General features: G+C 44.7%; 1 protein-coding gene across 1 annotated transcript in view; it reads left to right on the forward strand.

Moving 5' to 3' along the window:
• Positions 1 to 15,559: 15,559 nt before the first annotated feature.
• The window catches only part of ASH2L (ASH2 like, histone lysine methyltransferase complex subunit), a 29,802-nt gene continuing 19,238 nt past the window's right edge, over positions 15,560 to 26,123 (forward strand). Inside the window, exons 1-6 of the mRNA XM_061134876.1 lie at positions 15,560 to 15,784; positions 16,439 to 16,505; positions 17,223 to 17,368; positions 20,989 to 21,077; positions 21,341 to 21,435; positions 25,749 to 25,844. Of these exons, the coding sequence (XP_060990859.1) occupies positions 15,594 to 15,784; positions 16,439 to 16,505; positions 17,223 to 17,368; positions 20,989 to 21,077; positions 21,341 to 21,435; positions 25,749 to 25,844 (684 nt within the window). The 5' untranslated portion in view covers positions 15,560 to 15,593. The remainder of the gene's footprint in view (positions 15,785 to 16,438; positions 16,506 to 17,222; positions 17,369 to 20,988; positions 21,078 to 21,340; positions 21,436 to 25,748; positions 25,845 to 26,123) is intronic.

Below are 26,123 nucleotides of genomic sequence, written 5' to 3' on the forward strand. Positions count from 1 at the left end.
GTACAAAGACGGGGCGTCAAGTTGCCTGCTTTGGCCAGAGCAGGCAGTTTGTGAGGGTGGGGGCGCCTTTTATAAATGACAGAGGGGTTCAGATTTCTAAGGGCCTCAAATGCCAGGCAGAGGGGCCCCACTGGGAAGCAGCAGGTGCATCTCATATATAGGGTGTGCTGAAGGGCAGATGGCCCTCGACCAAGAGGTTGTGGCCGACCAAGAGGCCGTGGCCAACCCGGAGCTCACCAGTTCTGGACTCAGAGCACTTATCAGCCTGCTGTTTGGGGAGCAGAAGGCCTTAGTGGCTGAGTCCCATGCCTGTTCTTTTTCTCTATAGTTGAGTTGGAGTCTCCTCCCCTCCCTGGACTGCGAGGGCAGCTGGAATCCTTGTGCCTGGTGACAGAGTGTGGGAGGATCCAGGGCAGGTTGACCCCAGGCCTGCAGCATGTACTTTTCCTATGGATAGGAAGTGGAGGGGCCACCACCAGAGCAAAGACAACAACTAAAGCCCCAGCTTGGGGACTTCCCTGGTGGTCCAGTGGTTAAGACTCTGCAGTGCCAATTCAGGGGGCAGGAGTTCGAGCCCTGATCAGGGAACTAAGATCCCACATTGCTGCATGGCAGGGCCAAAATAAAATAACATTAAAAAAAACAAAACCAACCCAACAACAAATAAAGCGCCAACTAGGATCAAACTAGAGATTGGCACAACTTTCCCCTAAAAGCCTCTTACACTCTCCCCTTCTGACATCCAACCCGAGGCCTTGCTCACAAGTCCAGTCCCCTTCTTGGTCCCGCATCTCAGTGTCCAAGGGTAAAAAATTGGCGTCTCCGACAATAAGAGATTTGTTCACATGTTGTGAGCCTTTCCCATTGAACAGAAGTATCTCCTCCGGAAAACCCAGGTATTTCTTGAGCATCACCCTGGCTGGGTTGCTGTGGAGTGGCAAAGGTCTGTGACATAGTCTGGTCCTCAGAAAAATCTTGTGAGGGAGATAAAGCTCCCGTGGTCCAATTTAACATCCACAGGGATATTCTGAGAAACCTTCACAGTTGGGCCTGCCCTCCTCGGGCATCTGATTTTGTAGTTAGGGAAAACCCAGTGAAAACTGTGGGGCAGAGGCCACATGCTATGAACCAGGAAAGGACAAGGAACTGCTTTAAGCTATGGTGTGTTTCCCAAGGATCTTTTGACTTGATCTGGAGACAAGAGGTGCTCTGAGTGGAAGAGGACACCCAGAAATGTCTTAAAGCGTTATTTGCAGGATTGGCCGTTGCGTGGAAGCTGTGTCAATGCCCCGGCATTCCTGTATGGTCAGACCAGAGACCTCCCTGACTTTCTGCACCTCACCAAGTGATTAGAGACAGCACCTTTTCCATGTCCACTGCCCTGGGGCATCCTCTTCATTCATCTAGAAAATCCAACGGTTTTGACATTCTTCCGTCTAACATGCTCTCTTGGTGCCCCTTGTCACTAGGTCATCCACCATCCGGGAAGGCCCTCGCTACATCAAAACCCTACATGTCCAGCGAAGTCTCCCTTCTTCCTGAAATTTAGTTCCTAACCCATGGCATTGACACAGCTTCCACGCATCGGCCAATCCTCTAAGTAATGACAAAATCAGTGCTTTGCGTTTCAGAACTTAGCATGTACAGCCCTCCCTGACTCCCCTAAGCAGAGGACTGTGCCCCTTGCTTCAGGGCAATTCATCTTGAGTGGAACAGACAGCACCCCAATGACGGGCAATAGACACCTCAGTTTCTGGAATTAGCTAGAAAAAAGCCTCCCTCTCTGCAGCCAATTAAATGCATATGAAAAGGTAAGGAAACTGCAGATTAACTGGGGAGAAGTACGGCCCTTACAGATTAGGTTCTCTCTTTTGTTTTTTTTTTTAGATTAGGTTCTCTTGATGTACACATTCCAAAGAGTAGATTTGAATGTGTCCTGCGCAGAGGAAGCCCCCTGGCCAAAGTGGAGGTGCAGCCGTCCAGAAGTCAGAGGACAGGGAAACAGTTTATTTATTTCTTGGATGAGGTAAATCTAAGTAATTTATTAAAATATGGTTTTAATAACAAGTATAAAATAAAAATATCTTTATCTTGAAAGTTTTCATATTTTAAATAATAGAGTTCATTTCTCCAGAAAAAAAAAAAAAAAAGTCTAGGAAAGGCCAGGAAACTGAAAAGCAGGAAACTGAAAGGCCAGGAAACAAAAAAATCCAAAGCCCCCAGAAATATGCGTGTTAAATTTCTTGACTGGTAATTGTGAGTTAAAAGTTATGTGCAGAGAGACAGGTCTAAAAGGAAGACTTTGAGCTGCTATTTTTGTTTCTTATTCTAAGGTTCTGAAGCAGCATGTTTTAGTTTCCAGTTTCTGTGTTTGACTCAGTGCTGCCTCCTGCTGGAAGGCTTTGTTAAAACAAGGGGCCATTCCTCTCCAAGTGACTCCATCCCATTCCCTTAGATGAATTCGGAGTGGTTCAGTTCAGTTCAGTCCAGTCGCTCAGTCGTGTCTGACTCTTTGTGACCCCATGGAATGCAGCACGCCAGGCCTCCCTGTCCATCACCAACTCCCAGAGCTTACTCAAACTCTGTTGAATCGGTACCAAGAGTGGTGCCTGTGTTCAAACTCCTGGTCCCTCCTCCCTAACCTGGGAGAAGCAAGTGTTAGTCACTCAGTCGCGACCCCATGGACTGTAGCCCACCAGGCTCTTCTGTCCATGGGGATTCTCCAGGCAAGAATACTGGCAAAGTGGGTTGCCATGCCCTCCTCCAGGGGAATCTTCCTGACCCAGGGATCAAACCCAGGTCTCTTGCATCTCAGGCAGATTCTTTACCGTCTGAGCCACCAGAGAAGCAAGACTGTCCTTCAAAGGACAGTCGGGACCTGGAACTGTTGAAACGTCTTAGCCTCTACAAGAGCAGTTCCGTTTTGCATTAGAACCGTGGGTACAAGTGTGGTTGTCACTCAGGTAATCTCCCAGCTCCTGGGACAGGTTCTGCTTCTGAGCCCTCTGAGAACCTGAGAGCCCACCCACAGCTCCCAAGCTGAGCCTCTAACTCAGATGAGGAACCTTGACAGCGTGTTAGAAAGCTCCATGTCCAGCAGAGGGCCACTGACACCCAAATATTCTGCACCCCAGTGAACTTGCCACACCTTTCTTTACTCAGTTCACTGGCCGATTGTGCCAGTGTGGAGCCGATCTGATTTGCAGAGAGAGTAAGTATGACTTCCTCTCTCCGTTAGCTCCATAGACTGTAGATCAGCCTTCTCCGGGCAAGGGGCCATCTCCCTGCACAGAGGAAAAAGAGATCTTCGTGGGTGGGCACTTGGTAGAGTGAGTGTCCCGGGGTTCACCCCGCCCCCTGTTCAGCCCCGTGTATGGAAGTGCGCCTCCTACAGGAACAAGACAGCACCGCCACTCTTCACTATCAGTTCAGTTCAGTCGCTCAGTCGTGTCCGACTCTGCGATCCCATCGACTGCACCACGCCAGGCCTCCCTGTCCATCACCAACTCCCGGAATTTACTCAAACTCATTTCCATTGAGTCGGTGATGCCATCCAACCATCTCATCCTCTGTCATCCCCTTCTCCTCCCGCCTTCAATCTTTCCCAGCATCAGGGTCTTTTCAAATGAGTCAGCTCTTCGCATCAGGTGGCCAAATTATTGGAGTTTCAGCTTCAGCATCAGTCCTTCCAATGAACACCCAGGACTGATCTTTCAGATGGACTGGTTGGATCTCCTTGCAGTCCAAGGGACTCTCAAGAGTCTTCTCCAACATCACAGTTCAAAAGCATCATTCTTCAGTGCTCAGCTTTCTTTATAGTCCAACTCTCATATCCATACATGACTACTGGAAAAACTATAGCTTTGACTAGATAGACCTTTGTTGGCAAAGTAATGTCTCTGCTTTTTAATATGCTGTCTAGGTTGGTCATAACTTTTCTTCCAAGGAGCAAGTGTCTTTTAATTTCATGGCCGCGATCACCATCTGCAGTGATTTTGGAGCCCCAGAAAATGAAGTCTGTCACTGTTTCCACTGTTTCCGCATCTATTTGCCCTGAAGAGATGGGACCAGATGCCATGATCTTAGTTTTCTGAATGTTGAGTTTTTAAGCCAACTTTTTCACTCTCCTCTTTCACTTTCATCAAGAGGCTCTTTACTTTTTTGCTTTCTGCAAGATTTAATTGAGGACTTCCCTAGTGGTGTTGTGTGGTTAAGGCTCCGTGCTTCCACTGCAGGGGACATGGGATTGCCCCTGGCCAGGGAACTGAGATCCTGCATGCTGCCCGGTGCAGCTTAAAAAAAATAATAATAATACAATCAGAAATACTACTCAATAGTGAGTGGATAGTCCCTCCCTTGACAAGATGTCCTGTTTAGCATCTCCAACCAAAACCTTCAGCCAATGCCTCCTGGAGACTTTAACTCCATCCCCGGACTTACAGCTGCCTTCCTTCAGGGTTGAGCATTGGTTATTGAGAGCAGGGGGGAAAGCTGTTGATCCTGACATGTGAGACAGCTGACCTACATGTGTGGAACTACACATGGATGCTACACACTGTACATGACCAGAGGGGTTTTTGGATCTGGTGTGGGGTGGGTGGCAGAGGACCCTGGCTCTTGGACCTGCATCATGAACATTTAAATCCTGGAGTAACTGCATGAAAGTTGATGGTTCATTCAGAAACTTCCTTTTGTCGAGGAGGGGAGAGGAAGGAGGTCAAGATTTCATCTCTTGGGACTTCCCTGGTGGTCCAGTGGTTAAGACTGTGCTTCCAATGCAGAAGGCGTGGGATCTATCCCTGGTTGGCAAACTAAAATCCCACATGCCATGCAACATGGCCAAAAAATGTTTAAAAAAGTAATCCCTGGCAGTCCAGTGGTTAGGACTCTTAAGTTTCTACTGCAGGGAGCACTGGTTCCATCCCTGGTTGAGGAACTGAGATCCCAAAAGCCTTGTGGCCAGGTCAAAAAAAAGACAATTCCTTGGTAGTCCAGTGGTTAGGACTCTGAGCTTTCAGTGCTGTGGCCTGAATTTGATCCCTGGTCTGGGAACTAAAATCCCACAAACTGCACAGCATGGCTAAAAAACAAAAACAAAAACTTAGGTCTCTTCTTACCCCAGAATGAGGCCAGCTCCCTGTCACCTGTCCCCTACTGGAGTCTCCTCTGACAACTGCTGTCCTTCCCCAGATAGATGGGGGCCCTGTACCACGCAGTTTCCTTCACACTCAGCTCCTCACTGCAGCTCATCCCTGCAATTCCAACAGAAGGAGCGTCTACCACGTCCTGGTCAGAACTTGGTAGGGCTAGAGCAAGGGAACGGTTTACCCCCTTTCCCTTGCCCACCTTTAAGGTCTCCCACAGAAAGCTCTCCATGAGGACTCCCCAGAGCCTGACCCAGGCATTCTAAACAGGCTGTATCACAACTCCCAAGGGAACTGTAGGAGGAAGGATGCATCTTGCTTGGATGCTGTGATTTCAATAAATACAGGGGCTTCCCTGGCAGTCCGGTGGTTATGTCTGACTCAGTGCTTTCACTGTCATGGCCCATGTTCAGTTCCTGGTTGGGGAACTAAGATCCTGCAAGCTGTGCGGTGTGGCATAAGTGAACAAATATTTGGTCTTTGCCCCGTCTTAACGCCCCCTTGGAATTTCCTGTGATGAGAGTGATAAAGGTGTCTTCTGGAAACTTAATGAGATGACTTTGGGAAATCTAAACATGTCAGCCACAGGTCATCAGGGGAGCCAATCACATTAGAAGGTTAGAACTTTCAGTCTCACCTCCACCCCCCACCCCCAAGCTGGGAGGGGAGAAGAGCTGGAACTCCATCATCAGTGAAAGTGAAAGTCGCTCAGTCATGTCTGACTCTTTGGACTATACAGTCCATGAAATTCTCCAGGCCAGAATCCTGGAGTGGGTAGCCATTCCCTTCTCCAAGGGATCTTCCCAACCTGGGGATCAAACCCAGGTCTCCCATATTGCAGGTGGATTCTTTACCAGCTGAGACTCAACGGAAGACCAAGAATACCGGAGTGGGTAGCCTATCCCTTCTCCAGTGGATCTTCCCGACCCAGGATTCGAACCGGGGTCTCCTGCATTACAGGTGGATACTTTACCAGCTGAGCTGCTAGGGAAGCCCGTCCATCATCAATAGTCAATGATTAATCAATCACCCCTATGTAATGAAGGCTCCATTAAAAACCCAAATGAGAGGGTTCAGAGAGTTTCCATGTCCGCGAGCACGTGGAGACCTGGGGAGAGTGGGGTGCTTTGAGAGATCACGGAAGCTGTGTCCCTTCCCCCACACCCTACCCTGTGCATCCGTTCCATCCAAAAGTAAAGTGTTTGTCTGATTCTGTGAAATTCTCTAGCAAACCAATGGAACCTTCCCTGGAGGAGGAAATGGGAACCCACTCCAGTATTTTTGCCTGGGAAATCCCATGGACAGAGGAGGCTGGCGGGCTACAGCCCATGGGGTCGCAGAGTCAGACATGACTGAGCATGCACTCATCAGTAATCCATGCCCTCTTAGTACTCAGGATGGGCCCTGAGCTTCCAACACTGTTCGTCCTCTAGCTCAGGGGTTCCCACATCCAGGATCTAATGCCTGATGCTCTGAGGTGGCGCTGATGTAATAATAAAGTGCACAATAAATGTAATGTGCCCAAACCATTCCCCACTCCCTGCCCCAGGTCCATGGAAAAATTGTCTTCCAGGAAACCTGTCCCTGGTGCCAAAAAGGTTGTGGACCGCTGCCCTAGCTCCTCACCGGCTACCTCAGCGCTTCTCAATGTTATTGGGCATCAGGGTGACCTGGAGGACTCGTTACGGCATAGATTGCTGGGTGGGACTCCCTGAGTCTCTGATTCTAGGTCTGGTAGGGAGCCTGAGACTTGTCATTTCTAACGAGTCCCCAGGTGAGCCGGCTGCTGCCAGTCCTGGGACCACAGTCTGAGAACTGCTGAGCCACATAATTTGGTGACATCAGCTCTGTTCATCCAAGCCTACCGCCGCAAGCCTATATCCGCTACAAGGGCCAGAGTGGAGAGCTGGCCAGTCGGCGCCCCTGAGTCCTGGGATAGATAAGGACAGCTTGCTTCCAAACTCGTCAGAGGCACAGGAGTCCCTTACCAAGCCATCTGGGCTGCTTTCTGTGGGGATTGGTGACAACTTTGGCCTCACAGTGGGACAAGCCTCATTCCTAGGAGAGAAATGCTGTACTATTCATCAACAAATGGTTCTTAGAGTGCTTTCTCTGTGCCCTTCCTGGGGCTAGGTGTCTGGGATACATCAGTGAACAAAGCAGATAAAAATCCGTGGAATTTCCTGGTGGCCCTGGTGGTTGAGAATCCGCCTTGCAATGCAGGGAACACAGGTTCCATCCCTGGTCAGGGAACTAAGATCCCACACGTCTCAGAACAATTGAGTCTGCGACACAACTAGAGTCCGTGTGCCGAAATGAAAGAGCCCATGGAATGCAGCGAAGATCCTGCGTGCTGCAACTAAGACCTGATATATATAGGTATAATTTATTAATATATACCATATATTTATATATAAATAACCTATCATTTACATATGTTAATTCTATATAAAATTACGTTAAATTCATATAGTATTATAAATTATATATTATATATACTATAAATTTAATTCTATATAGAATTAAGTTAAATTTATATAGTATTATAAATTATTATATATTATATATACTATAAATTTAATTCTATATAGAATTAAATCTATATAGTATTATAAATTATTATATTATATATTATTATAAATTTAATTCTACATAGAATTAAATCTATATATTAATTATATGTAGGATATATTAAATATTATATATAAATACATAATATATTAATTCTATATATAATTAATATAGTCTTATATATTAATATATTTATTTATATATAAATAATATTGTATATATTATATATATATACATATAAAATCCCTACCCACGTGAGATTTACATCTTTCTAATAAAAGGAAGAGTAGAACTCTCTAAATGAGTTAAGTACAACCCGGGTACCTGGTTACTGGAAGTAATCAGGAGTCTTTAGTCAATGCAGCTTATAAACACTAGAGATTAAGGACCAAGAGCTCCAGCAGAGACTAAAGGAATGCCCCAGTGAGATGAATCACCCAGATAATTATCTCCATCTTTGTGACAACCATAATGAACACAAAATGCTTTGTTTTGCTTTATAGGTGATAGAAACGTTGGGGCATGTGGTGGTGTGGGGATGGGGAGAGCAGGGGGAACCCTAGGAATCTGTAGAGCTCTGGGCGTCTAACCAACATGCTCTTTTTTAGGAAAGGGTCCAGAGACTCTTGGCCAAGGCTGGTAGAGGGATGGGACATGCTTGAGTCCACACAAGTTCTCTCTCTCTCAGATGCTAAAGCCTTCTGGGAGCCCAGGATCCTCTCCATAAAGTACAAATACAGTTTCTGGAGGCTAACACTTTCATCTTGGCCAGCGTCATGGATGAGATTCTTGGTCCACAGCTCAAGTTGGCAAGGAATTTATCTTTCTTTTTATAATTCTCAACTAAAAAAAAAAAAAAAGAGCACAACCTAAAAGCTGAGAATCATGTTCTATTTCATGGACAAAACTTAAGCTCACAAGACGGTCTCTCAGCACTGAAAGGCTGCTCTGAAAAAAGTAAGGGAAGAGCCAGGATATATAGGAGTTTTTGCAATGAAAATCAGGTAGTTGGAGCATGAAAAGATTACTATTAATGAAAGGAAAACAGACACCTCAAGTTAAGGAATTTAGCACACTTTGCTATGCATGGAAGGTGCAAGACTCTGGGCTCATCAAAGGGGCTTCCCAGGTGGCGCTAATGGTAAAGATCCTGCTTGCCAATGCAGGAGACAGAAGAGACCCTGGGTGGGGAAGATCCCCTGGAGGAGGAGATGGCCTCCACTCCAGTATTCTTGCCTGGAGAATCCCATGGACCGAAGAGTCTGGCAGGTCACAGTCCATAGGCTCGAAAAGAGTCAGATACGATTGACACTACTTAGCAAGGGCTCGTTGAAATCATTCCTTTCAAATGCATCTTAACTACCTAGGTTAACATCCTGCTTTCTCATCCTGAGTCCCCTCATGGTGCACCTTCAGGGTGACTCTAGTAGCCGATGGCTGGTGGTGGCTGCAACGTCCTTTGTCTACTGATACGGCAGGTGACATCTTTTCTTCTACATGATCGAACATAATTTCCTCTTTACCTTCTCTTTACATTTCTTCATATAATCCCACACAGGATTTCTTTTGAACTATGTTCTGTTGGGGACCGTGTATTCAGGTTTGAGGCTCCTCTCTCTTCCTAGGAGCTTGTGTTTAAGTCTCTAGGGACAAGGATTCAGGTGTTCAGGGCGGGGGCAGCTGGTGCTTGATGCTACCTACCCACTCAGGCATCCACCGAGCCTTCCCTCACCCCACCTGGTGTCCAGTTATGGGCACTTGTGCATCCTTGGAGACTTGACCCTTGAGCTTCTGCTGCTCCCTCTGCTACATACGGCCCAGGTGACAGGACACAAGAGTCTTCCCACCTCATCTGGGCCACACCAGGGTATCAAGGTGTCTGCAAGGCTGAGTCCCAGGCTACCTCTACCTAGACTTACTACACAATCATGGCCCACCCCTTCTCATCTCCTGGGTAGTCTCTTCATGAAGGAGGAAAAGCATTTATCCCAAATATTCTACTTATGTTCTGAGCCCTTTCTGGGCTTCTAAGCAACAGATATAATAGGCCATTTCTTTCTTCCTCTGCCCTGTCTCCTGGAGGCAGTGAGGCACAGTAGAACCACGTGGGAAGCTTTTTTAATGCTATCAGTTCTGGGACTCCTCTTTTACAGGGTTCAATTACACCAGCAGTGTCTTTTTTAAGCTCCAGAGACCATTCTAATGCAAAGCCAGGGTTAAGCACTTTGTGGGGAGGGAGGAAGGGAGGGGAAATGGGAGGAAAAGTGGTAGAAGACTAAAGAGGGAGAAGAGGGGAAGTTTATTATTTCAGAAACTCTTCTGCTACATCTGCTATATTGTGAGCTTTATACAAAGCCCCGTGGTAACTGAGCAGGAGCCCATGGGGCCTTCTGGGGATTTGGGGGGCAGTGCGAGGGTGAACTGGCCTTCCCGCATACCCTCTTATTTAGCTCCTCTCTGAAGCACCTAGATCACAGTATCTGATGCACATTTCCTGAGTTCTTTTGCAGATGCTAAATCCACCACCCAGGGGAAGAAATGAACTACCTGATGACCATGAGCACACAGCACCCAGACCTACTGGAACCTAAGGACTGTTAAGCCCTGACATCGCCCTATTACCTCACCAACCAATTAGAGAATTGTGCCTGTGCTGACCACATACCCTGGGACTTCCTGTCGCTCACCTTGCCTGTAAAAACGTTTTCCTGGAACTCATCACTTCCAAAGAGCAAAACTTGAATTTGTCATGCACCAGCAACTATTAACATAGCATGGATGTTGTATTAGGTATGAGTAACCTAGAGAGGACTTAAAAGCGTATGGGAAGATCTGTGTAGGTTATATGCAAATGTTACATTATTTTAGTTAAGGGAACTTGAGTATCTGAAGACTTTGGTTTTATCAGGGGTCCTGGAACCATCCCTGCCTCAGATTCCAAAGGATGACTCTCTTTGGCTAAGGGCAGGCTCCTGGGAGGAGGAAGAAGGTCGAAAAGCGGGTTGTTAAGTTGTAGGACTTTCTGGAAACCTTCATTCCTCTTTGAAGGCCCAGCAAGACAATATTCATGCAAGAGCTGAGTACGGGTGCTCATGTGTGTGTGTGTGTACGCATGTATGCTCACACTAAGTCGCTTCAGTTGTATCTGACTCTCTGTGACCCCATGGACTATAGCCCACCAGGCTCCTCTGTCCATGGGATTCTCCAGGCAAGAACACTGCAGTGGGTTGCCATGCCTTTCTGCAGGGGATCGCCCCAACCCAGGGATCAAACCCATGTCTCTTACATCTCCTGCATTGGTAGGCGGGTTCTTTACTACAAGCCCATGGGTGCTGATAGAGAGACATAAAATGGACACAGATTTGGGTCAGTTTCTGCAGAATTAGAATCCATATATCTTCTTTTTTGGACCATGCACTTTGCAGGATTTCAGTTCCCCGACCAGGGATCAAACCTGTGTGCCCTTTAGTGGAAGCATGGAGTCTTAATCACCAGACCACCAGGGAATCCCCTGTTTTCTTTTTAAATGAGAAAACTTTGGTTCCTTAAGGGTCTGAAACATCTTTTTCTTCAGCTCGAAAGATGACAGAAGTACTGTCATCGAACCCAAGCTCGTGTGCCCGACACATAGTGAGGCCACACAAACCAAAACATCGGAGTGTGGAGCAGAAAAGGTTTATTGCAGGGCCCAGCAAGGAGAAAAGGTGGTTTGTGCTTAAAAAACCCAAACTCCCAGATGGTTTTCAGGAAGAAGTTTTTAAAGGCAACATTTGGAGTGATGGTGGCAGGATTGAACACCACTGAGCACGCATGTGCATACCAACAAATACTTACAAAAGTAGGATCACACTATAATACTGCTTTTTTATTTTTAACTCCTTTTTTATTCGCAAGTCCAGAAATTTGGGGAATTCCCCTGTGATTGAAGGTTCAACCCTGGTTGGGAAACTAAGATCCTGTTAAGGCATGCAGCACTGCCAAAAACAAAAACAAGTCCAGAAATGACATCAGTCAAAATAATTGCTTCTTAAACTTATTAATTTCATCTAAAATAATTAAATCTTATAAGGTGAAACAATGGGCTTCCCTAGTGGCTCAAACAGTGAAGAGTCTGCCGGCAATGCAGGAGACCTGGGTTTGATACTTGAGTCAGGAAGATCCCCTGGAGAAGGGAATGGCTATCCACTCCTGTATTCTTGCCTGGAGAAGTCAGTCCATGGACAGAGCAGCCTGGTGGGCTATAGTCCATGGGGTCACAATGAGTTGGACATAACTGAGCAACTCACACACAAACACACGTGCACGCGCGCATAGTCAAACAATGGTCAGAATACTATTTTAAAACGTGTTCTTTAACATTTGCCATTCAAGTCAGAGACAATACCCCAAGCAAAGAAGAGGAGGCAAGAACGAACTGAATGTAGGTTGGGGAGCTGACCCTTTTGAACATTTTAGAAAAGTATATTATGAATAAGATATGGTTTGTTAAGAGGGAAAGAATTCTCTGCATTAGACCTCATACAGACAAGCCAAATGAGATTCTAGACTGTGGGCCCACCAGAAAATATGCTTCTTTTTAAACCAGAACTACTGAATCATGTGCACCCACATAAAAACTGAAGGAAGCAAGGTTTGCAGAGGAGACAACGCTGATGTAGGTCTTGATGTAATGCACATGGATATGAGATGGAGCAAGGGGTGATCAGGATGCAGGAAAGCAGATCAAACACAGGGAAGCAGGACCAAACCCAGGAAGCTGTGGATCAGGCAGATCCAGCTGAGCGTGGTGGGTTCCCACAGGATGGGGAAACCACTTGCTGGGCGCTCTTTAGCACGGAGCTGAGTCTGACTTTTCTCTGAAAGGCAGTAAGTACCTTCCTCAGGCAAGAAATGATTCAGTAGTGTGTGGAAGGATTGGCCAGGATAGACTGGAGTAGGAAAGCCTGAAATTGGCGAGATTCAGTTGAGAGCTTCTAAACCCCGTGTTTGTGTGTGTGCATCCTAAACCTCCAACCCGGTGCTCTGTTAGTGATTTTAACTTTAATTAACCTTATCTTGAGGAGGTGCCCAGTTTGGTGGATGCTTTGCTTTCGAAGCCGAGTTAGGTCTGGTTCCTCCTTGCCTCGCCTACTTTTACTCACAGGTGAGCTGGCCGTGGAATTCTCCTAAAATCTTGATGCTCAAGGGACGTTCAGTACTCTCTTCTCTTACTTCATCTTCTCACCATTCCAGTTCCTGCCTTCTCCAAACTTCAACACAGAATCCTTCGTTTTTCCAGTTCCTCTGCTTTCTCAGGTGCCATGGTTAAATCATTCTGAACTGCTTTCTATCGTCTTTGATTGTCCTCCAAACTGGCTCTGTTTTATCTGCAAGGCAAAACCGAAAACTCCAAATGTTTCCATTCATCTTTGCTGTTTTATGTATATTGGAAGACAGCATGGAAGACAGAAATGGAAGCCACAGAAGATGTATAGGCTCAGAGCTCAGCCAACAATATTTTCCCTTGGTCTCCTGGTCCCCTCATTAGAAATGGCATGCTTATTCCACTGCCCCTTCTTCCCTCCAGTCTCATGAGATGGAGTCCCTCCTTGCCATCAAGAATAACCTCTCCATCTCTGCCAGTTCACTTAACTCTGCACCCACTTTCTTCACAAAGCTGCTCCATCAACCACCATGCCTCCTATATTTTCAACCTCCCCCTTCCTATTGATGAGTAAAGCTGTTTCATCAGTCTACTGTCTGCCCCAACTCTGCATTTCCTTCATACCATCCAATTGTTCTCTCTCCTTCAGAGCCAAACATGTATTTAGGGACTATTTCAAACCCACTGAGACAGTGCAGGGAATCGTGTAACACACAAACAAATCTGACAGATATTGACACTTTGCTGTATTACCTCAGGTCTTTTCTTTATAGAAAGAAAATGCATCAGGAAAAAAGTGGAAAGATTCATCTGCACACCTATGTCTACTTGTAGTCCTCTACTCATTTCTCAATCCACTGCAATGTGGATTCTGCCCCCACCAATTACTTTTTAAATTTTCAATTAATTTTAGAGTTGCAAAGATAGTTCAAAGAGGTCCCCCATATAATCCAGCTTCCCCTACAGTCAGTATCTTAAAGCACAGTACAGGGAACAATATAAAGTTGTTATAATACTTATCATTTAACTACAGACTTTATTATTCAGATTTCACCAATTTTTCCACTCATGTCCCTTTTCAGTTCCAGAATACAATCCAGAATCCCACTTGTATATAATCGTCATGTCTCCTTGGTCTTCTCCAATCTGTGAGTTTCTCAGTCTTTCTTTGTCCTTCATAATGTCCACAGTTTTGAGGTGTACTGGTAATGTATTTTCAAGAAGGTCTCAATTTGTCTTGGACTGATGTTTTCTCTTGATTAGTCTGGGGTCGTGAATTTTTGCAAAGACTTCCAGAAATGAAGTAGAGTTCTCCACTGCCTCACATCAGGGGATAACTGATAACAACATGACTTCACCCACTGGTGTTAACCTTGACCACTTGGTTAAAGAGGTGTCTGCATTTCCCCACTGTAAAAACTACTATTCTCCTTCTCCACGTTGTTTTAGAAGCAAGGCACTAAGTCCCTCGCACACACTCGAGGGACTGGATAATTCAAATTCTACTTGCTGGAGGAAGGAGGTATCAAAGATTTTTGTGGCTATATGTTAAAATTGCCACTATAATAAATATTAGGGGGGAGATACTTTGTGCAATTATTGTTTCTTCTTAAAGTTTCACCTATTGGTAGCATGTATCACCAACAGTTTGAAAAATAATCTATATCAGCCAGTATTATCTATCAATTAGTTACTCCTTCAATTTTGTTAAAAGCAAAAAATTGGGAAGAAATTAGAAATCAAAGTATCTATGTTTTCCCAACTGTTCTTGTGTGTGGTGTCCCAGAGGTTTCACAGCCTGGAACAATACATCGTAGTCAGACTGGATTTCGTGTATGCCTTTCTTTTGTAAAGGGGTAGAAAAGTGGAAGTGAAAGTGTAAAAAAGAGGGGGAAAGGTGTATCTTTAGGCAGCTTTTTAGAAATTACGATGTAAACGCTGATTTCCTGAAAGATGTCCTGGCTCTAATACTTCCAGGAGTTTGGATACCATGGCTCCGAATGACTCCGCTCATTCCATCGACCTCACCTACCTGCACTGTCGCTGATTCAAGTTCTTACCTTTGGCCCCTTACCTGTCCCTTTCTCTAAGGACCAAATTTCTCTATATTCATAAGTCCTCCAGCACCTTAACACTCAGGCTTCACTTCCTCCTTTTAACGATATTAAACTGCTTGCAGCTTTAGGAACACAGTGCTCCCGACTTTTTCCGCCTGGGGACTCCATCCACGTCCCCTCCCCGGCGTAGATGGGGCTCTAGGATTCAGTCCAGGCGCCCATCTGTAGATGTCACTAGGAAACCTGCTCAAAGTGGCAGATCAGGAGGACAATATACTACAGCAAACTCCTGGGGCGGGAAGGCATGTTCCACCTCTAACGGTGAGGGGCGTTTGCAGAACACAACCCAGCGTCCAGAGCCTCTAGGTCGCTAGCGCTCTCAGGGTGCCTCATCTGCGCGGTGACTTGCAATCTTGGCCAGGAAAATGCGCTGCGTCCACTTTGATACGAAATGCGTCCTAAAAGAAAACCAACAAACCCCGACTGCCTTCTGCCGGCTGCGTTTGTAGCGCTGCAGCCTCCAGGTTCCGCCCACCTCTGCCCGCCCTTAAAGCGGGCTTGGAGAGAGCCTTCCCCACGCAGACGGCGGACCCACCGTGAGTCCTTTACTGTTTGAAGGTGAGCAACTCGCGTGAGAAGGAGGTAGTATTCTCGCGAGAAGTCTAGAAGGCGGCAGTGATGGCGGCGGCGGGAAGCGGACCCGGACCGGGAGTGAGCGCAGCACCCGGGCCGGCAGCGGCTGCTAATGCAACACCGGCAGAAGAAGGGGAGACGAAACCGGCAACAGCCGTAGCGGCCGCTCCGGCCGGAGAGGGGACGTCTGCTGCTCCAGTCTCCGCGGAGCCTAGCTCCGGAGAGGCCGAAAGCGGGTAAGGCACCCTGCGGCCCGAGGAAGACGGGGGTGGTGGGTGGGAGGCCGGTCCCTGTCGGAATCCCGCGGCTCCCGTGAGCACTCCCGCCAGCCCCGCTCCGAACCTAGGCTTGGCGGCCAACGGCTCGCCCTGCCTTCTCCGGGGCCTTCGTCCCGCCCGCCGTTAGACCCGTCCCCTGTGAATCGTATCTTAGGCTACGCCCCTTTGCACACCTTTCCCGGTTTCTCGGCGTCCCTCCCGGCCCTAGGACCCCTGGCAGGGGGCTGGTAGCTCCCCCTCCTCCCGGCCTTTTTTCTTTTTTTTTAGCAGGAACCCTTCAAAATTCCCAGAGGGGGAAAGCACTTTGTACTGCCAGGCTGGAAGGAGTATTGGTCCCTTTGAAAACAGAGAGGGAGAGGTACAGCTCTGCGAACCTCCCCAGGGACCAGTTCTGTCCGCTGTAGACTTGTTTGCAAGGGCCGGTAAGGTTTCCTTGTGCCCCACGGGCTTGACTTCATCTTGGCCGCCGCCTTCCTAATGCTGGGCGTCCGGTCTGAGCATCGGCTTGGCTGAAAAAGAGTAGGGATGTGAAGTTCAGCTGTACTTTGGATCATCATCTTTGGAAATAGGCGTTTTCAGGTTTTCTTCTGAAATTTCTTCCTTATTTTACAGGGATGCAAACTCGGTTGATGTAAGTGGTGGCTTGGAGACAGAATCCTCTAATGGAAAAGATACACTTGTAAGTATTTCTTTTGAGTGTTTCCACCGCACAGTCAATAGGGTTGGTTTTTTAAAGGTTTTTTTGTTTTTGTTTTTTACAGTTCAGGTCTTTTGTTTTCTTTACATCCATGATGCTGTGAATTCATAGGGATGGGCTCCAACAGTTCAGACTTCTTTCCTCTGGTTCTCACCCAGTGTGCTTTTCTGGGTGGAGCAGGCTGGCACTTCAGTTGAGCCCAAGTACATTTGAAGTACTTTTCTCTTTGAGGTCCTTCTTTTTCTGATCCTTTTCCTTCATACATTTCAGGAAGGTGTCTCAACTATTAGCATGCTTAATATGCTCAATACACAGATAAATCCTCTTGGCAAGAGTCTTGCCCTTAACTTGATTGTTTACAATGATGCCAACATGCTGGGTAACATTGTAGACTCTTCCAGTTTTGTTTTGCAGGGTATTCATTTTTGAACAGTGCCCATTTCTTTGGTATCTACAAGATTACCTTTCTTGTAGATTTGCATGCATGTGGCCAAAGGAGCAACTCTTACGTTTTCTAAAAGGCCTACAGAACATGTGGGGGTACCCCTCTTCTCTCCCTTTGCACTGGTCATTTTGGCAAAGTACTGGAAAACAGCAGTTCCAGGCAAGAGGGTTTTTTGGGTTTTTTTAAGTTTTTAAGCGAATCAAAAATACAATCAGATCAACTGACACGATTCTCTGATGGCTCTGTGGACACAGGAAGGTGCTGGGGATACTTCAGAGGTGATGGATACTCAGGCAGGCTCCGTGGATGAAGAAAATGGCCGTCAGTTGGGAGAGGTGGAGCTGCAGTGTGGAATATGTACCAAATGGTTCACAGCAGACACCTTTGGCATAGATACCTCGTGAGTCTTTTTCCGAGTCTTTTGTGAGAATTGCTGTGTTAAATTGTAGATCGCAACATGTCCAACAGATGGTCCCGTTCCAAGGCTTGAACCCGGGTCTCCCTCAGTGCAGGTAAAGATACCATCTGAGCAACCAGGGAAGCCCAGTTAGGTGTGTGGGCAAATGTAAATGCATAGAATTTCCCGTGACTCCTGATTCTGGTTCAGTGAGTAGTAGGATTTTAATCAGAAATTGTTTTAATAGTCTGAGCATGTTTTTGGTCTACTAAGGGCATTGCCCTTAAATAGGTAGAATGGTAGGTATTATCCTTGTCTTTGTGTTTGGAGACAAAACTGTGCAATTACAAAGCATTACATAAACAAATTTGAGACAGTACCATTTATTCTTATAACATTTTCCTCATTGTTGAAAACATATAATATTTAAAGAATAAAGTGAAAGTGAAAGTCACTCAGTTAAGTCCTACTCTTTGAGACCCCATGGACTATACAGTCCATGGTATTTTCCAGGCCAGAATACTGGAGGGGGTAGCCTTTCCCTTCTCCAGGGAATCTTACCAACCCAGGGATCAAACCCAGGTCTCCCCCATTGCAGGCGGATTCTTTACCAGTTGAGCCACAAGGGAAGCCCGAGACAGTACCATTTAAACCTTGTATTGGATATTGTGGATTTGGGGGAAAGGATTGGTGTACATGGTGGATAAAGCCTGATGTCAAAAATTTGAGATGGCAGGTGCCTCTTCATGCCTGACATCCTTTTTTCGTTTTGGTTTCTTACTCACTCCCTTTCAGTTCAGTTCAGTTCAGTTCAGTCGCTCAGTCGTGTCCGACTCTCTGCGACCCCACTCCTTTAGGTGTCCTGAATTCTCTGCTCAGCAAAACCAATTTCCAGTCTTTGCCCCTCTTCTAGTGAATTAAAATCATTAAGAATTTGAGAATGAAAGTCTCCTTATTCAGGAGATTCAAGTCAACAGCTAGCAAGAGAGCATTACTGACTCACTGTCTACCGAAATGACTATACTGCTGGCTCCCTAGGGTGTTCTTTCCATATTCAAATAAATTTAGATAAGACTATCTCAAAAGAGGGCTGCATTGTTAGTTCTGAAATTAACCTCCCTTGGGTTGCTTTGTGAAGAAATACCTTCCTTTATAATCTGTTGAATGCTTTCTAGTTAAAAAGTTAAAGTAGTGTTAATATACTAATTAACATGTGACTGTTGACATTGACGGATTGAATGTTTTAAACAGAAAAATAGTGAATGGTCAGAAGAATTGATCTTGGTAGAAAGACCAAAGGGAAAATATACAAGCTGGTCAGTTAGGAAAGCCCTAAAATCGGGCCACTTTCGCAAGGAGAATTTGTTTGGATAAACAGGGCCTAGGAAAGGAAATTTACCAGAAAGATAGCTCGGAGAGATGCAGAGACGAATGAAACCACAGTTCAGAGGTTTGGTGGTGACCAGTGAGTACCTGAATTTGAGAAGTTACACCTAAAACCCAGTGGGTTGGACAGATTTTCTTTTATGGCAGATGGAGAAAGTGAGTGAGCTAGCAGAGTATGAAAAAAGCTGCTCTAAACACCTGATCGTGTTTGTTAATAATTGTACACCTGCCTCTCTCCCCTGTAAATGAGCTTACCACAACAGGCTGTTTGCAGAAGGGGCTGTAGAGAGAGGTAAAGATGAGGGAACTTGATCTTAACATTCATAAGGATGTTTCTTACTTCCTTGAATGGTGGTGGTAGACACACACCTGGAAACATCTTTTTAAGGATATGTTAAATTAGTTTCAGCAGAACTGAACTGAACATAGTCGCACAGTCATGTCCGACTATGCGATCCCTTGTACTATAGCCTGCCAGGCTCCTCCGTCCATGGGATTCTCCAGGCAAGAGTACTGGCGTGGGTTGCCATTTCCTTCTCTAGGGGATCTTCCTGACCCAGGGATCGAACCCAGGTCTCCTGCATTGCAGGCAGATTCTTTACCAACCAAGTTTCAGCAGAGTCCACGATAAACCTGTCTTTATTTTGATTTCTTCTTTTCCAGCTTAAACCAGTCTTGTGTTTTTCTGTTCCTTTTCCTTTTCAGGACCAAGCTTTTCCTATGCTTTTCCAGTCACCGGCCCAGCCACCATGCTGCACTAATGCATGGGTCCTGTTAGCCCCCAGTTCCTTCCACCGGCTTCTTCTCTGCCTTCAAACAGTCAGGCCTGCTTTTGACCCAGAGCTCATCTCTTAGGAAGTGAGCTGACACCTACAAGGAGTCTCAGTGGTTAGGACTCCTTTCACTTCCTGCCCGCTCCCATAAAATCAGCCCTTAAGCTTAACCAGTTACCAGTGTCTTTTCTTCTTGTACACTTGCTTGTCCAATTTTGTTATTTCACTCTATGTGAGACCTTTTTTTTTTTTAAAAAACCTTCTGTAACCGCTGAAGAAGCTTCTCACATACTCCTTTTTCTAATCTCTTCCTCCCTTCAGACCTGTTCTATCACCAAACTTACCACTTTCACCACATGGCTTCCCCTTCAAGGTGTTTCTGTTAGCCACAGAGAAAATTCACTTCCCAGGCATGTAAGGCCTCTGCTACTTCCTACCTTTCAAGCCTTTCAGCATATCTCTGACAACTCCCCTCCCCTGGCCGAACTGGTATGCACCAGCTTGCCCCTTTGCCTCCGAATTTGCAGTTTCTCATCTCTACATAAAATAGTTCACCTATAGAAAAGCAACTTGTCCTTCCAAATCCGGTTCATAATTTGTGTCCTCAAAAAATCTTCCCTAACTCTTAAATCTGAAGTTACTACTTCAGTCCTTTAAATTCTTAAAAACAGGACTTTGCTGGCGGCCCAGTGGCTAAGACTCCACACTCCCAGTGTAGGGGGCCCAGGTTCAATCCCTGGTCAGGGAACTAGATCCCACATGCCTCAACAAAGATCAGAGATCCTGTGTGCCACAACCAAGACCCGAAGCAGCCAAATAAATAAATATTTAAAATAATAGTAATGTGTTTCAGAGAAGAAGAGTGAATGTTAAAAAATAAGTAAATAAGAAATAAATTCTTAAAGGCTGTCATCTGTAGGATTCATTTGGTAATGAGGCAGGTGATGTTTTTTTACTTCTATGTCGTTCTTGAATAATTATTTACATTTTGAAGTTAATCTTTTTATACCTCTGTCTGTCCTTTGCAACAATTTTATTGACACTTTACAAAGAGACTTAAATATAATTTAAATATAGATATTTCAATGCAAAGATATTTAAAGAGACTGCTTTGTTTTCTTCCACAAGTGGCCTAGTATACTCTTTTTAGGTGTTTAAAAACCATAATAAAAAAAAAAAAAACCCATAATAAAACTAGCCTGGATAGGGCTCCAGTCAGAACCTGCCAGATGTTGAATCATCAACTGTGGTGGATAATGTCCTGCTAAATTTTTGTAACAGAAAAGTTCAGCTATTTATAAAACTACAAGGGGCCTGTTTTGGTGCCCTTTTCACGTTGTAAGAGTTTGTTAATATGTCAGCATTATTATCTAACTTTCACTGAGGGAAAGGATCCCTGTTGATTTACTCCTTGAAAGTGTGTGTTCAGAAGTTCACTGATTTGCTCCATTTGGTGTTCTCCAGATCCTGTCTACCATTCATGACCAACTACAGTTTCCACTGCAATGTGTGCCATCATAGCGGGAACACCTATTTCCTCCGGAAGCAAGCAAGTAAGGACAAGCCTTGGAGGACTGCACAGTGACCTCCTCTGGTTAGCTGGCAGAGAAAAGGGATCTGAGCTCGGCCAAATCAGGGAACCTCTGCCATGAAGCTGGCAGGATTTACCTTGGGGCTTAGCTCTCGATGCGTGCTCTTGTCCGTTTTAGATCAGATGATGCTGTTGTTGTTAATCTGTGGACTATCTGGTTGAATATTCCTATGGTAGCAGGAATATATTACTACAGTAACTCTTTCTTCCTTTTTGCTTTTATAGACTTGAAAGAAATGTGCCTTAGTGCTTTGGCCAACCTAACGTGGCAGTCCCGAACACAAGATGAGCATCCAAAAACCATGTTCTCCAAAGATAAGGTAGAGATAGAATTACTGTCATTGCAATCATGCCAGAGAATCAGGAGGAACTTCTAAATACAGTGGACCCTTGAACAACACAGGTGTGAACTTCAGTGGTTCACTTATAAGCGGATTTTTTCAGTAAATACATACCACAGTTCTACACAATTCAAGGCTGGTTGAATCCTTGGGTGTAGAACCATGAATACAGAGGGCTGACTGTAAAACTATGGGAGGATTTTTGACTGTGGACGGTCCAGTCCCCCTAACCCCATGATGTTTCTCTGTTTTTCTTTTTTTTAACCCCATGATTTTTCAAGGGTCAACTGTACAGCCTGACAAGAAGTTCTTTTCCCCCAGTTTTTATGAATATGTGACTGTAGATTAAGTGATTCCTTTTTTCTCATTTTGTGTGATTTACTAACTTCCTAGTGTGTGTTCATCATGTCATTGGCTTATCTCTTAGAAGGATGAATCTTTAAATAGTTTCTATTGGCTTTACAGAAGCAAACAATTGTCTGTTCCACGATTAATAATCAGATTTTGAGGTGAACCGTCTCAGCCCAGTTTGAGCTATTTTCATGGATGCCTATCATGGATTTTGTTAGGGAAAAGGTTGACTTATTAAAAAAAAAAAATTATCCTTTATTGTTAAACCACATGACTAAAGTCAGTATTCAAAATTAGATGGTCAGCCGATCCGTGAGTCTTTCAAGACTGAAGCAGCCACTCACCTTCTCTCTCCACATGCTGATACTTTCTATTCTAGTCAGTGCTAGCTTTGACCTATAAGATTGATTGTATACCCCACTGATTGACTGCAACCTACAGTTTAAAAAACACTGATTGGGGACTCCCCTCTTCCCTGGTGGTCTAGTGGTTAGGACTCAGCTTCCACTGCCCAGGGCACGGGTTCAGTCCCTGATCAAGGAACTAAAATCCCACAAGCCACATGACTTGACCAAAAGAAAAAGAACAGCACTAGTTGATACAGGGTGTTGAGTTTAGTTCAGTCGCTCAGTCATGTCCGACTCTGCGACCCCCTGAACCACAGCTCGCCAGGCCCCCCTGTCCATCACCAACTCCCAGAGCCTACCCAATCCCATGTCCATTGAGTCAGTGATGCCATCCAACCATCTCATCCTCTGTCATCCCCTTCTCCTCCTGCTCTCAATCTTTCCCAGCATCAGGGTCTTTTCCAATGAGTCAGTTCTTCGCATCAGGTGGCCAAAATATTGGAGTTTCAGCTTAGCATCAGTCTTCCAATGAACACCCAGGACTGATCTCCTTTCGGATGGACTGGTTGGATCTCCTTGCAGTCCAGGAGACTCTCAAGAGTCTTCTCCAACACCACAGTTCAAAAGCATCAATTCTTCAGTGCTCAGCTTTCTTTATAGTCCAACTCTCATATCCATACATGACTACTGGAAAAACCATAGCCTTGACTAGACTGACCTTTGTTGGCAAAGTGATGTCTCTGCTTTTTAACATGCTGTCTAAGTTGGTCATAACTTTCCTCCAAGGAGTAAGCGTCTTTTAATTTCATGGCTGCAGTCACCATCTGCAGTGATTTTGGAGCCCAAAAAATAAAGTCAGCCACTGTTCCCACTGTTCCTGCATCTATTTGTCATGAAATGATGGGACCGGATGCCATGATCTTAGTTTTCTGAGTGTTGAGCTTTAAGCCAACTTTTTCACTCTCCTCTTCCAGAGTTTCATCAAGAGGCTCTTTAGTTCTTCTTCACTCTCTACCATAAGGGTGGTGTCATCTGCATATCTGAGGTTACTCATATTTCTCCCGGCAATCTTGATTCCAGCTTGTGCTTCCTCCAGCTCAGCATTTCTCATGATGCACTCTGCATATAAGTTAAATAAGCAGGGTGACAATATACAGCCTTGACGTATTCCTTTTCCTATTTGGAACCAGTCTGTTCCATTGTTTAGTGAGACCAGTATATTCAGGATCAGACTGAGTAAGGCCTTTTCTGCTAAACAGACGAGTTAGGGCTTAATCCTGAAAGCTGAGGGAGTCAGCAGAGGGCCCCCCTTGCCCCTGCCAGGCTTTTTTTTCTACATTAAAAAGAATGCGTTTAGCCTTTTACCTCGTTGCAGCCGAGAAAGCAACATGGGTCACCAGCAGCTCTACTGGAGCCATCCGAGAAAATTCAGCCAGGGTTCTCGCTCTTGCCGGGTCTGCTCAAACCTGCTCGGTCTGATCTGGAAATACGGCCTCAATATGTGCCGCCAGTGTTTCCGCCAATATGCGAAGGACATCGGCTTCATTAAGTTGGACTAACCGAACTTCCTTAGATGGCTTATCCAGCACATCAACCTTAGGCGGAAATAATACTAGCTCTTTGTATACAAAATAAAAGTTTTCAAAACTTAAAAAAAAAAGAAATGTGTTTAAACAGAGGTGTGCTACGATTAGATTTATCTCTTGGTTTTTTCCTTCCAAATTGTTGTTTTGAATTTTTCAATTATTCAAAAAATTCATATACTACAATAAATGCCTGTTTATTCCTTATCTGGATTTGCCTGCTGTTAATATTTTGCTGTGTTTGCTTTATCTACCCATATGTATATTTTTCACATAAGCTTATATGAGACTTAAGGCTTACATGTAAATATAATATCTATAAAATTGTAGATATTATACTTTATCCAGTATTCTGTCAACCACAATACAATGACCACACTCAAAAGAATTAATGTCAGTGCAGTTTTCTTATATATATAGTTTGTGTGTTTTGTGTATACCTTGTACATTTTCTCAACATTATTGTCTAAATAATGTCCCTCATAGCTTTTTCTTCCAGCCGGGACCTGATCAAGGATCACACATTGAATTTAATTGTAATGTCCCTTTTAGCTCTAGAGCAATTCCTTTTTTATTTTTGGTTTGCAATGGCATTTGAAATTTTGAAGAGCCTAGACAGTTGTTTGCCATGATGTTCCTCAATTTGGATTTATCGACTTGTTTCCTTAAGACTAGGTTCCGCTTAAACATTTTTGGCAAGAATATTATGGAGGTAGTATGTGTTTTTCTATATATTCCATTTGGAGGCATAAGACATTGCTTTGTTTTATTATTAGTGATCCCAAATGTGGCCACTTGATTTCTCCACTGTAAAGAGACCCATTTTCTTTGTAATCATTAAGTAATTCATGGGTGATACATGGAGTTCATGTGAATATCTTATTCTCGCAACCCTTTCAAGCAGTGGTAATTGTAACCACTGATTATCCTACCCTCAATCAGTTAATAGAGTGGTCCTTGTACAACAGAATATATTTATTGGTTATGGTTCTTTTGTAAAGAAGAGCCCCCCACCCCCATGTCATTGTTATTGCTGTTGTTTGTTTTTAGTTTTAAGACTCATTGATTTTTATAGTCCATCATGGGATTTCTGGATTTCTGATGCTCAGATCTGACCAGTGTAGCGCCATCCTGGCTGACTCCGGACACTTTTTGATATGTCCCTATCAGTCTGAACTCTTCCTTACCATCTCGAATAAGAAGATGTTCCAGTCTTCCTTTATACTTCCCCTAATTCATCCTGGCTTCTTTCAGTAAAGATTCCGTGTTCACGGAACTGACTCTGGTGAAAGACGTTAGTGGTGGGCTGGGGCAGGTGGCCTAGGGTGGGAGGAAGTTGGTGACAGAGGATGAAGTTCAGACACTGTATTAGTCATGTAAGCAGAGACTGGCAAGGACCATGGTCAGAGCAATGGGGGTGGGAAGGAGGCCTGATTCATGAACATTTTCTGGAATTTTTTTTTTTTTTTTTTTTTCATTTTCCGGAATTTTGAAGTTCGTTTGGTGATGGCTGAGATGTGCAGGTTGTATGAGAAAGATGAGGGTGACTGTGTGTCAAACCTGTGATTCTGGGTGATCCTGAGTGTGAAGAACAAGAATAGAAATCTGCAGAGTAGATTTGTGAGGTGAGGTTCGAGGTCAGTCCTGGTCACAAGGAGTCTGAGGTACGCACAGGATGTCCAGGTAGAGAGGTCCCCAGCGCGGAGGAGCAGGAGCTCAGGAGAGAGGATGCTGGGAGCTGTCTTCCAAGAGAGGAGGGTACATCTTTTCCCTTTAACTGGAACATAAGCCCTGTGTGGCTAAGAGTTGTATATGCTTGTTTGAAATTCCCCACAACTTACATGTTGTTCACGTGCAGTTATATACTCAGTCAGTTATTAAAACATGAAAAACATGCGTTTGTCTTTTGATTCTGATGAGATCTTTGAAAATGCAGCAGTTTTTTTACGTGTGTGAGCATAATTTTGAAAGCAGCTATAAAACCGTTAGTATATTTTGTTTTAAAAATCAGGATATCATACCGTTTATTGATAAATACTGGGAATGCATGACGACCAGACAAAGACCTGGGAAAATGACCTGGCCAAATAACATTGTGAAAACTATGGTAAGTCAGCTAAAATTGACTAGACTCAACATTTAGAAAACCAGTGTTCCTTATAAGAATTTATACAACAAATTATATATATGTATATAAATGGGTTTTGTTGGTTTTTTTTTTTTTTTTGGTGGTGTCTCACTGAAATAATGTGATGACTAAAGAAATGAGAGCAACAGTATTAAATCTTAGTCATTGTAAATTTTAATAGTTTTCACACAAAATCAGTAAGTCGCATATAGTCTTAAGTGAAGATATGGTAGTTTTATGTATGCTGCTGAATCCTTT

Source organism: Dama dama, chromosome 32, assembly GCF_033118175.1.
Source record: "Dama dama isolate Ldn47 chromosome 32, ASM3311817v1, whole genome shotgun sequence".
Lineage (NCBI taxonomy): Eukaryota > Metazoa > Chordata > Mammalia > Artiodactyla > Cervidae > Dama > Dama dama.